Below are 13,352 nucleotides of genomic sequence, written 5' to 3' on the forward strand. Positions count from 1 at the left end.
AGAAAGAAAAAAAAAAACAGTTTTTGCATGGTTAACTTATAAGGAAGAGTTTGGGAGACTAAAATCATTTTATACATATTTGAACCTGATACGGGTTCATATTTTTATGCAGGTCTGCTCATGCGGAGTGTAGGCTGTGTTTTGGTTAAGCCTTGTAGCACAGAGTTGGATACTGCAACCAGAGGACCATCACTGTATTGTCGAGATCATCTGTTTCTGTCTGCAGTGTCCGCTGAACCTAATCAAGCCCCTTTCTTCCAATCCATGGCTTTTTATAAGCATCATGACCAAATTCTTCTTTTCTTGCTTCTTTTTTTTCCCTGAAGGGTTGGTATAGGTTTTTGTTAGTCAGTCTCTGTAGGATCCTAACTATTGAGCGGTAAAGGGCGTGTTACAGGAAACACTATGTTTATGCAAATCAGCAGCAAGCAACAAAAAACAAACTCTTTCTTCCACTGAGAATGTTTTCGGTTTCATACAATGACTTGATTGTACTTATGATCTTTTATGAACGACAATAAAAAGTTGATTTCCATTTTCATCATAAGACTTGTGTTTGTCTCCTCTTGTTAAAAATAGAGCTCCAAGGACTTGACAACATATGTTAAAAGAATAGTTCAGCCAAAAATCTAAATTTGCTCACCATTTACTCAACCTATATAGTGATTCCAAACTTTTATGAGTTTCTTTTTTCTGTTGAACACTATAGAAGATATTTTGAAAATGACATTCATAGTAGAAAAAAATGTGTCAGAGGATGCTGGTTTGCAGCTTTTTTATTTTATTTTATTATTTTTCCTTTGTGTTCAACAGGAGACTCAAACAGGTTTGTGAACAGTGAGTAAATTAGAGATTTTAAATTTAGTTGGTGAACTATCCCTTTAAACTTGCATGCATTAATGGGATGAAGCAGTACAGCCATGTCCTATTTTTACTACTACACTGTAAAAACCCAAAAAGTTATGGTAACTCAAACCATTTGAGTAAACCGATTGCAACAAACTATCTAAGTTCAAAAACTAATGCTAATGAGTACTGTGAACAATCCATTTTAAGTAAATGAAGCAATTTGAGCACAGAAAACCCAATAAATTAAGAGAACCAACTGAGTACTATTAAACCAAATAAGTTAAGGCAACTCAAACCATTTGAGGAAACTGACACAACACAAGAAGATCACTCTGAGCCTCGGCTGGGTCAGTTGGCATTTCTGTCTGGAATTTGCATGTTCTCCCCGTGTTGGCGTGGGTTTCCTTCTGGTGCTCCGGTTTCCCTTACAAGTCCAAAGTCATGCGCTATAGGTGAATTGGGTAAGCTAAACTGTATGTGTGTGAATGAGAGTGTTATGGGTGTTTCCCAGTGATGGGTTGCTGGAATGGCATCCACTACATAAAACTTATGTTAGATAAGTTGGCGGTGTATTCTGCTGTGGTGACCCTTGATTAATAAAAGGACTAAGCTTCAATGAAATAGAATGAACAAATGTTGTATTCCTGTGTTGTAAACTAGCAGCGTTTGGGAAAAATATCACCAGAATGAACAAACAGCCAACAGATTCAAAATAAGATGGTAAAAATGTACTATGCACTATTTGGAGTACTGTTTTTAAAATGGAAACTTGTTAGGGTATAAGAAAATGCAAAACCATGTGCTACATGTTCAGTTTATAGGCATTGCAGATTACAGGACGTTATGTGTGGAACAACTGTTTGCTCACAGTGACAATACCAGCTACTGGGCTGCCATGCATAATTAGTCATGTGAACAGAGATTGCTTTGACGGTGTCTTTATTTAAAGCCTTTCAAAAAGGCAAAGGAAAAACATTTCTGCTGTTAAGCTTACAATTGTCATCTAAATAAACCCTTAATCTATTTTGTCTGTTGCAATTAAAGTCACTCCAAATTACATTTAGACCATGTTTACACAACAACAATGTACTTAAAAATTGAAAACTTTTACCTTTACATTTTCACTAATTTGCTTCTGGGTTTTTTGTAGCTTTCCAAACTGTTTATAGACTCCAAAAACAGCAGTGTTTCAAGGTTTATAAACATAGTTTTCTTATAAATGAATGTCCAGTATTAAAATCATTGTTTAACCGTTGTGTATTGTTCAAATCAACCCCCCTTTCCTTATGTTCATGGCTGTTTTCACCCCATTAACTTCCATTAAAAGGACATTTTTTGACCGCAAAGCCATGACACCATATAATCATGCATTTTTGATTGTTGGTGATTTTCCTCACAAGGTCAAATTTAGAGGTAAATCAGTTGGCACCATTAACCCTTTAGTGTGCAAAAAAGTTTCCCAAACCAACAACAAAAGATATGGTCTATGGCAGGGGCGGGCAAACTCTGTCCTGGAGGGCCGGTGTCCTGCACAGTTTAGCTCCAATCCTAATCAAACAAACCTGCTTATAGATTTCTTGTGATCTTAAAGACACTGATTAGCCTGTTCAGATGTGTTTGACTAGTGTTGGAACAAAACTCTGCAGGGACACCGGCTCTCGATGATCAAGTTTGCCCATCCCTGGTCTATGGGTTTGGGTATCAAACTAATGGAAGTCAATGGGAAAAAACAGCCACACACATAATAAAAACAGTCAGTTTCTCCAGAGTTGTCCCAAAATGTGTCAAAATAAGATTTATCACCAAGAATCTTTCTATTTGGTGAAACACAGACAACGTTGTGGCCAAATTGAGACTCAAAAATTAAACTTTTGCCTCATGCATTTTACCCCATTGTCAAGCCAAATTATACTGTATGTTCACTTGACTTTACAGAAAAAAGTGAGTCAACCCCATTGCCTTAAGCAAATGAACTAGGCTGTAAAAAGTTGTTAGTTACTTAAGCAAGTAAACCAATTGCTTTAAAAGCAACAAGTTGACTTTACAAAGATAATTTAAGTAAACTCATTGTAACTTGGAACTGTTACTTTATTTTTATAATTATGCAAATTGTACTCACTTTTTTTAAAGGCAACTAATTCTTTTTTCCAGTGTCAGATTATTTTAGCACTTCAAATAATAACAAGTTCAAATAATTTCAGTAATTATTACAGATCATATATTTTTGGTGCTTCATTAAGTCTATAAAATCTACAATTATAGCCTGTATTGAATTTAGAAGACTGGAGTCTGGAAGAGCAGCTTTAATTTAGTTACTGTCATTTTGCTAGATACAGAAAAGCTGGGAAACAACTAATATAATAAAGGTGTACTGGAAAAAGTGATTAGTTTATTTTTATTTTTTTTAAAGTGAATATAATTTGCATAATTAAGTCAACTTTAGAGTTCCAAGTTACAATGAATTTACTTTATTATTACATTATTTTCATAAAGTGAACTTGCTTCTTTTAAGGCAATTTGTTTACTCGCTTTAAATAACTAATCACTTTTTACAGTGTATGTGCCTAAATATAAAATCATCAAATTAGTTTAAAGTTAGTGTTAACTCAATTTTTTGTCAACTTGGTGCTATTAAGGCAGTTTTTTCTTCAATTAATCACTTTTTACAGTGAAAACACTTTCAGATGCATGCATTTAAGATCACTGTTAAAACCTGAGGCTAAAAGAAACTACCCTGGAAAACATTACTTGAGGGCAAATGTTATCTCCTTAATGCATAGTTCACCCTTACTCACTCAAAGGGTTGCAAGCTTTTAGGATTGTCTTTCTTCTGTCGAGCACAAAACAAGACATTCAGAATGTTGGTAAAAAGCAGCCACTGACATCCAGAATAGGAAAACAATAATATGGAAGACAATGGCTGCTGCTTTCCAACATTATTCAAAATATCTTCTTTTGTGTTCAACAGAAGAAAGAAACTCAGGTTTATAGCAGTTAGTTAATGATGGAAGAATGTTCATTTTTGGATAAACTGTCACTTTAATGGAAGGTCATCTACTTAATTTCTGACCTCGGTATATCCGGACATAATGTTTTATATGTTAGCTGTGGATATTTTTTAATAGTCGCTTTATATCCCTCCATCTGGACGTGTTCACCTTGCCAATTCTAACTGGTGATTTTTATGAATATGCAACAAATGTAGAATATTTTCTTATAAATATATTAAATATTATAATATATAATGAGTTTTTTTTTTTTTTGCATTTCTACCATTCCACAAAGAAATCAATACTATGGTGCTGGGTTATTTAGGTTAGATAATAATCGAGCGGGCAATCTGACCCGCTCTTACTGTTTAAACCCGAGTCTCTGGGTACTTGAATAAGGTAATGCAAAATGTCTTGTATCAAGTGTAGGAATAAAATGACGTGAAGCAATGCATATTGACATGTGACTGAATAAACCGCACCATTATAGTTAATGTATGCAGCAAATGAAAATAACAATCAGACGTCAAGACAAAAAAGCCTTGAGTGCCACATGCAATTTCCAGCCTCAAAAAGCCCAATTAACCCATTTATATGGTTTTACCAAAAATCCATAGAGACCTGCTGCAATTTGTGCACTTAAAGAGAGAAATGCCTAACAGAAAACTATTTAAGTGTGACATGAAAATAGGAGCATCTACTGGCGAGCCTTAGTTTCAGTGAGACTGACAGATTGACTTTCACTTTGAATATCAGCAAATGATTTCATAAATGTATTAAGATTTCCTCTTGATGATTTATAAAATGTGTAACAAAATAGACTTATGCTTACTGTGCATCAGTGTTTTACTTCCCCCTAGAGGTCATTCAATGCAAAAGCAAACGGTATGTCTGTTGTTTAATAGATCAACAAATTGACCCAACACTATTTAAAAAGAGTTTATTTTACTCAATTTTTAACAATTTCATTCAGTGATTTACATATCAATATGATACACAAAACATTTCTGGGTAATTTCCAAAACAAGTGTTTAATCCTGTTGTATGTTCACAAGTAGTACGTTTTCTCCTCGTATGAACAGCTGATTGACGTGACGCGTGTGCACTCTTCCATACTCCACTTTAGGCCTGCTTTCAGGTTTTTGCATCTCTCTTGATGATGTACTCTTGTCTATCTCGGAGAGCTCGGGTTTCTCCTTGTTGTGTCTGGAGTCGGATCTCCTGCTTTGGTCTTTGAGTTGAGATGAACCGCTGCGTGGGTCTGACTTTAAGAGTTTATCTCCTTGCTTCCTCTCCACGGCACTGAGGGCTGCAGTCTCTTGCACTTTTAGCTTTTCAAATAGCTGTAATAGAAGATTAATTAGATTTCCAAAGCAATAGAATTATTTTCAAAACTGTAAAAAAAATAAATAATAAAAAGCTTTAATCCTTCAGTAAAAATTAAATGTTGATTAAAGATCAAAATGTTAGTTGTAATGGCGTTTTCTTCTATGTTGTAGTGTAAATTTGAGTGAAACTGCTTCCCAAGCTTGGCTTTCTTTTCAACTGGTAACACTGATTCTGGAAATATATTTCACATTAATTTTTTCTTAGCAGTGTTGGGGGTAACGCTAATTGTGTGATAATGTTACAACGAAAGAAATAATATTGCTAAATAAAGAGTAAAAGTAATGCATTACTTAAAATTATTAAGTAATAATATTTGAGTTACCTTTATAATTTAAAAAGCAAAGCCAGTTACTTTTAAGTTAAATTAACCCTCTCAGGCTCAAATAAATTTTTAGAAACAGGAAAAATCTGATATTTGGGGAAAATTATCATATGGCGTTCTGGGAGATTGCAGATTTGCAACATTGGCTCAGTGTGGTAATTAGACACTGACGACTGAATATATGAAAAAATATTTTTTTTATACAATTTATACAAATTTTTTAATAAAAAAAATTTTATATATACAACTTTTTAAGCAATGTAACAAATTGCTTTTCAGTGGCAGAACAACAACAAAAACAATATGGGATCTAAATCCAGTATCTCAAATCCTCATCGAGTAGGTCATGTTTCCAAGTCACTTTGACATGTGGTACTCCAAGAAACTTTTTTTTTGTGTGCGTGTCATCTGGTGAGCAAGTGGGGAAACTGTTTGTTGCAAATGGACAACCAAGTCCTGCAGTGGTACTTCTGAGTAAAAAAACTTATAAAATATGTATCTGGAGTAATAAGGTAGTTAATTTTTAACTGTTGCAAATCTGCAACGCCTGCCTTGAAAGGGTTAACTTTAAAAAGTACTTATATCTAAAATTTATGTAGTTATGTTGAGTCAATAAGAGAATGTTCTCCCTGCGGGAACAGACATAAATGAAAAAGCCAGACACTTATAATTCTGCAATGGAAGTATTCTCATTTTTGTCTCAATGGACAGTGATTTTACTTAACTAATAACTAGGCCCACACGGCATCTGCGCGAGCAGAATTCCAGATTTTTAGCCCTTCATTGAGTCTGTTTATTTATTTATTTGTGTAAATTTATATTAATTCAGTTTTTTAATTAATTTCAGTAATATTATTGGCTAATATGAAAATATTCAAATGATTTATTTAAAATATAGTTTGTAAAGTAATATGTTCTGCCTTTTAGTAGAGATATTATATGAGAGACTTGCTTTGTTTACCAAGTGGATCTAATTGGATTTGCATTGTGAACATTAAATACAAGTTAAATTACTTTTTTGTTCATATATTAAGGTTTTAGTTCAAAATTCAGATTTCTAACAAAATTCTAAGCACAAATAGCAAAAAATGTCTGCAGATTTCCAGCCCATCAATGAGTCTATTTATTTACTGGTGTAAATGCATATTTTTTCAGTTTTCAAACTAATTTCAGTAATATTGACTAGTATGAAAGTGTTCCTTCCTGTATAAAGTGTGTAGTGAGGAGTTTTACAGCTTTAAAACACCTATAAAAATTGTAAAAAAAAAAAAATTAAGTGGACAACTTTGCAGGTTTTGCCAATTGCAGGTTATTTTTGGAACGTAACTCCTGCGTATAATGAGGGACCACTGCAACTTAATATTGTGATGCATTACTTTCAAAAGTAGGGATATACTGTATATATACACAGTTGAAATAAAAAAAATTAATGAATAAAACCAACAAGAAACCTTACATATTTGTCACAACATTACAAACTTGAATTTAAATCAGAATAAGAAAATGGTTCAAAATTAATATATTACGGTACTTATTGTCAGACTTTAAACAGGGTAAGAACTAAGTTGAATCAAATATTAATTTGCAGACAAATTAAAACACAAGAAAATCTTTCCTTTACGGCTGTTGGTTGCATCTATAGAAAATATATTTCAAGTTTATTGAAATATATGTCGCACATACGCAAATGTTTAAGTACCTTTTGAGTATGTAGCGAGACAATAGAGTGTATGCAGAAGTACTTTTAATTTTCAGCAAGCAAGTTAGAGTGCATTCGGTGAACTGTATGTAGTTACAAAAATTGGCTCGTTTAAGGTCTGTTTTCTTTAAAAATCAATGATCTTCACTGCCTGATTGATATTCAATATAAAAGTGGGTCTCAGACCGGACAAGAAGCACTGCATTCAATTTCATTTTTCCGCACCATGTCTTTAAAATTCATTCATTCATTTTCTTTTCGGCTTAGACCCTTTATTAATCTGGAGTTGCCACAGCGGAATGAACCGGCAACTTATCCAGGATATGTTTTACGCAGCGGATGAAATCCACACAGAAATGCCTACTGACCCAACCGGGGCTTGAACCAGCGACCTTCTTGCTGTGAGGCAAACGTGCTACCCACTGTGCAGCCCTGTCTTTAAAATATGAAAATATATTTTACCTCAGTATTTTCAATGGAGTTTCTGTGCTAGCCTGCTGATTCTGACGTTGCGTGCGCGTAAACGGCTTTTCATCTCGTTGCATGTTTGAACAACTAAATAAATGCTCAAGTCTGTTTAATGGATTGTATTTTAATTACATTACAACATCCATGCAGTAGGGAACTGTATTAAAAAATAATAATAATAATAAAATAAAACAAAAAACTGTCAAGTTAACCGTTCACCAGAAGTTTATCAGTAGTGGTAAGCACTAGCTGTGTATGTACCCTATTCATTTGCATCTCATCATGAGAGTGGGGGAGCTTAATATCCTTTTGGGCACACTGCTTGTTGGGATTCTCAGATTGGTGGAATTTTTTTTTTCACATCATCACACGGGTAATATAGCTTTTTCTGTACTGCTTACCCCAGGGATGGGCAAACTTGACCCTCGAGGGCCGGTGTCCCTGCAGAGTTTTGTTCCAACACTAGTCAAACACACCTGAACAAGCTAATCAGTGTCTTCAAGATAACTAGAATCTATAAGCAGGTGTGTTTGATTAGTATAGGAGCTAAACTGTGCAGGACACCGTCCCTCCAGGACCGAGTTTGCCCACCCCTGCCTTACCCCATTAAACAGAACACTGTTAAAAAATAAGATAAATGTGAACAGATAGGTCAGTCTTTAAAAGTGTATCGGTTGTTGTGAATCAATCTCCCTATAGAAAACAAATATGTTTTATTGCTGAAGGCCTATTGTTGTGCTTTTATTGAAAATGAACTGCACGGGTATAGTTTGCTAATGCTATAATCTCTTGAGTGACCGGCTGCCCTTCCTCACACTGGTAAACCACACAAGAACAGATGCTGCTATGCACATTTTTTTGTATTCCCTATTTTGATTTCATGCTCATTTTAAAATATGAAATTAATTACCCTTGTGATAGTAAGCGCTTTCTCATGATAGAGTGCTTGTCCCAAAAGTGGCTCCCTGTACGTTTCATCCACATCCACCATTGCCTGGAAGCAAAAGGGGTGAGCAAGGTTAAAAATGGAGTCAAACATTTATTATTGAGTATAAACAAAACAAAAAAGGTAGTTGTTAAAGACAGCTTCATACACACCAGGTTCCAAAACTTATCAAATGCCACCACAAATCCTGAACACACTCCCCGGAGCCCTTTAAAGGTCCTGATGTGAACTTTGACTCTGATTTTCTCCTGAACACATCGGTTCAGTTGTCCTAATGGACTGCCTGTGTGCACTGCAAAGAAAAACAGAACATTGTGAGATTACTACCTGGCTAGCTCCTCAGGCAAGTTACACAGGAGTATTCACTTTTTTATGCACTGGTCAATTTGTAGATTTTGAGATATGCAAAATATACATTATAATAACACAAAATATAAATATATTCTAAGTGTTTTTTGTGTAGCTCTTTATCAGTTTGCGCATGAAGATTTCAATTACATTCTATATATGAGCAATTCCAGCGTTATGGATGTAAAAACTCAAAACATAATTTCACATAGAAAGTATATGTTGACATTATATCGAAACTTGTTTATATTTTCCAAAATAGCTCACCACAGAGTTATGGGAGCAGAAAAATATCAATATGTAAACATGTTTTATATTTTAAATTAGGAAAATAAACATGCGTTATGGATGTGACAAAAAAAGTTTGCGAATTTACAGTCGACAAAAGATTATTTCGAAATTCTGACAGTTAAACTGCACAACCCAAAAGAAACAATGCTCATCAAACAGGTATGAGTCGGCTCACTATAGAATTAAAACGATTGATTTTGTTTTATTTGACATTTTTGCATTTATGAAGAAAAAGTGTCGTTATGGATGTGACACATTTCCGTTATGGATGTGACAGCTGTGAAATTGCCACTTGTGTGATTTTGGCAAATTAAATATAATAGTTTGAAATACTGACAGATACATTCACGAGTATTTTTACAGTACTGTAAAATACTTGCTTACACAAAAAATGTAAAAACGGTTTGTCTATTTTGCTGAAAACTAAATTTTTTATGGCAAGGTTGACATTTGCGTGGAATTGCTCATATCAAAAGACTGCTTTCTCAAAATTAGTTTTGTTTTCTCATGTGCTGAAGCATAATTATGCAGTTTTAAAACTTTATATTATATTAGATATTATATCTTTATTTATAGTTTATTCATACATATAGTGTGAAGATTTTTTACAGTGGGGTGTTAAACAAATAATGTACTGATTATATATAACATTTAAACTACAAGTAAATCACACAAGTTTTAACATGACCCTTTAAATGTTCAAATTGTGTGCTAAAATGTATGCAAATTAGCACGCATTTAAGAAACAGTTCACCCAATAATGCAAATTTACTCTCTCTCAAGTGGTTATAAACCTTTATGAGTTTCTACTTCTGTGTTAAAAAGAAAGAAAGAAACTCATAAAAGTTTGAAATAAGGCTGAGGATTTGATGACAATTTAAATTTTTGGGTGAACTATGCCTTTAACAAAATATTCCCTTATATGCATATTCAAAAAGAAAAACTAATACAAATAAACATGTTTGCAATTCTTGATGTAACCTAGAAATCAAATAGGAAATTTACAACTGTAAGTATTAATTTTACACTAGTTGCTAAAGAAAATTTACTCTCAATGGTTATAAACCTTTATGGGTATGCATCTGTTTACCACTAAATATTTTGAAGAAAGCTAAAAAACATATAACCATTAAATTCCATAGGAGTAAAAACAAATACTATGGAAGTCAGTGGTTACAAGTTTCCAACACTCTTCAAATTATCTTATTTTGAGAGCAAAAGAAAGAAACTCAAAGTAACAACAGTAAGAAATTAATGATATTTTTTTAGGGTGAACTATCCCTTTAACTAAATAATCCCTTATTTGCATATTTAAACAACATTTTAGAAAAACTAACACAAAAATGTGTTTGCAATTCTTGAGTAGGTAGTGCTGTCGCCTCACAGCAAGAAGGTCGCTGGTTCGAACCTCGGCTCAGTTGGCATTTCTGTGAGGAGTTTGCATGTTCTCCCTGCGTTCTCGTGGTTTTCCTCTGGGTGCTCCGGTTTCCCCCACAGTTCAAAGACATGCTACAGGTGAATTAGGTAGGCTAAATTGTCCGTAGTGTATGAGTGTATGAGGGTGACAGGCCCAGACGACAGGCCGGCCGGAATGTGTAAAAAAGTCGTTATCATATGGACAAGTCTAAAAGGGCTTGTTCCAAACAGCTGACCCCGCAACCATACAGGACTAAGGCCAAAGAAGAAGAAGATGTAACCTATAAATCCACTAGGCTGGGTTTATAGGTTACATCCGGGGAAAATTTAAGAACTCTCTAGTGGTTATAAACATTTATGAGTTTGTTTCATCAGCTGAACACAAAATAAGATATTTTGAAGAAAGCTGAAAACATGTAATCATTTACATACCAAAAAAAATAAAAAATACTATGGAAGTCAGTGGTTACAGTGGTTTCCAACATTCTTTAAAATACCTTATTTTGAGTTCAAAATAAAGAAACTTGAAGGTTTGAAACATGGGTGAGAATTTGATGACAATTAAGTTTTTTTAATGAACTACCTCTAAAAATAAATAAATAATCCCCTATTTCCATATTTAAACAATGTTTTAGAGAAACTGTAATACAAAAATATGTTTGTAATTCTTGATGTAACCTATAAATCAATTGGGAAAATGACTTTGAGTTTGTCTTCTGTTTAACACAAAATAAAATATTTTAAAGAAAGCTGAAAACCTGTAGCCATTGACTTCTATAGTATTTGTTTTTCATACTAATTCAAAGGTAACAGGTTTTCAGCTTTCTTCAAAATATCTTAGTTTATTTATGTAGTAAACAAAGACAAAGATGCAGATGAAAACAGATGAAGCTGGAGCGTGTCTAATGCAGGGTGGAAGCTTGACCAGTATTTTGGGGCGATAACAGCAAAAGCCAGATCTCCACTTTGTTTTGATACAGAATGAAAAGACTGATCAGATGACCTTGAGCTACCAGGATTATATACATGTAGGAGATCTGATAAATAAGATGGTGCCAGACCATTTAAGAATTTATAAATAAAATGTAATAATTTAAAATCAATTAAAAAAATTTAATCAATCCGTGACAGGCAGCCAGCCCAGAGAGGAAAGAACTGAGGATATGTTCATGCTTGCGAGTCCCTGTCAGAAGTCTCACATCTTTTTGTGTTAAAAAAAAACTCATAAAAGTTTGAAACAAGGGCGAGAAATTGATGACGGATATTTAATTTTTGAGCAAAATATTTCTTTAATTAAATAATGCCTTAGTTAGCTTATTTAAACTGTATAACACAAATGTGTTTGCAATCCTGGATGTAATCTAACGTTACCAATAAACAACAATTAGTTTATATTTTACCCTATTCGTTCACCTGTCATGCCTTAAAAGACATTATTCAGCACTTTTGGTTTGGTGTATCAACAGTTAAGTGTTTGTTGCTTTATCACTAAAGAGATGAACATACGTGGCATCCTCGTGAGCACATTTTTGGCCGTTTTTCTTTGCCGCGGCGGCCGCTTGACTCCGCTCCCCTCTCCCTCCTCCGGCACCGGGTTATTCACCATCAGTCTCTTCAACCTCTCGATCCTCTCCGGATCAGCTTTACCTTTCTGAGCTTTTCTTAGTCTTTTCTCCACATTTTCGGGTTTGGCTCGGCCTCGACCCCCTTTCATGAAGCTCTCATATTCAGCGATGTTATTAAAGCACTTGATATTGGGGTAAGGCAAAGGCACTTGAGGGGAATACAGAGCGAGCAGAGGGTCAAACTTATCCGATCTGATGTCCAGCTTAGTTTCGACGTCGTCTTCGTCAGTCTCTGGGTTTTGGCCGGTGGATTCTGTAGTGTTTTGCTGGTCAGATGTTTGGGAAGATGCTGGACAGCGCACACTTTCAGACTTTCTCTCACCCTCCTCCATTTTTGAATGAGCCGCAGTCAGGCTGTGCGGAGGATCATGGGTAACTTTTGAGTGTGTGAAGCCGCCGATAAAAACATCGATGACGTGAAGGCTTGTTGTTAAATTCACTTGTAACGTTGCATGTGTGAAAGAGGTGCACTTTAAAATTTTGCACAATATTTACCCATGTAATGCACTTTTATCCAAATATTGTGATGTTACTGATATTTGCACATTTTGTAAGAATGAGAGTGAAGACATTTGTCACTTATTTTTTTCTTGCGATGTATCATCACTGTTTTGTACGGAACCCCGGAAGGGACGTAGTGGAGGAGAAAAAAAATGGGTGGGTGAAAAAAAAATAATGGGTGAAAGAAAAAAAATGGGTGGGAGGAAAATATATATTTCTGAGTTTTTTGCGTTCTCTCGCAAAGTTTTGCGTTCCCTCGCAAAGATGTTTTGCGTTCTCTCGCAAAGATGTTTTGCGTTATCTCGCAAAGATGTTTTGCGTTATCTCGCAAAGATGTTTTGCGTTCCCTCGCAAAGATGTTTTGCGTTCTCTCGCAAAGATGTTTTGCGTTCCCTCGCAAAGATGTTTTGCGTTCTCTCGCAAAACTGTTTCTCCACAAACACTTCCTGTTCACTGCACTCACGTAAACCCTCCCGTTTTTGCCGAAATTCTCCCGTATTTTACCATT

The 13,352-nt window shown here is 34.7% G+C and overlaps 1 protein-coding gene across 1 annotated transcript; it reads right to left on the reverse strand.

The window, feature by feature from the left end:
- Positions 1 to 4,763: 4,763 nt before the first annotated feature.
- Positions 4,764 to 12,696, reverse strand: lsm11 (LSM11, U7 small nuclear RNA associated). The gene is made up of 4 exons (XM_017359151.3): positions 12,225 to 12,696; positions 8,816 to 8,955; positions 8,628 to 8,711; positions 4,764 to 5,182 (listed from the first exon to the last, which is right to left on the reverse strand). Exons 1-4 carry the CDS (start codon positions 12,673 to 12,675, stop codon positions 4,871 to 4,873), a joined length of 987 nt encoding a protein of 328 aa, XP_017214640.3. The 5' UTR covers positions 12,676 to 12,696; the 3' UTR covers positions 4,764 to 4,870.
- Positions 12,697 to 13,352: the final 656 nt, after the last annotated feature.

Source organism: Danio rerio, chromosome 14 (assembly GCF_049306965.1).
Source record: "Danio rerio strain Tuebingen ecotype United States chromosome 14, GRCz12tu, whole genome shotgun sequence".
Lineage (NCBI taxonomy): Eukaryota > Metazoa > Chordata > Actinopteri > Cypriniformes > Danionidae > Danio > Danio rerio.

Excerpts from the sequence above, each read along its gene's own strand:
- lsm11 (XM_017359151.3), bottom strand. The coding sequence starts at position 12,675 with ATGGAGGAGGGTGAGAGAAAGTCTGAAAGTGTGCGCTGTCCAGCATCT. Across the intron at positions 8,712-8,815 it reads TTGATAAGTTTTGGAACCTG|GCAATGGTGGATGTGGATGA; the intron begins GTGTGTATGAAG and ends TTTTGCTTCCAG. Across the intron at positions 5,183-8,627 it reads AAGCGCTTACTATCACAAGG|CTATTTGAAAAGCTAAAAGT; the intron begins GTAATTAATTTC and ends CTTCTATTACAG.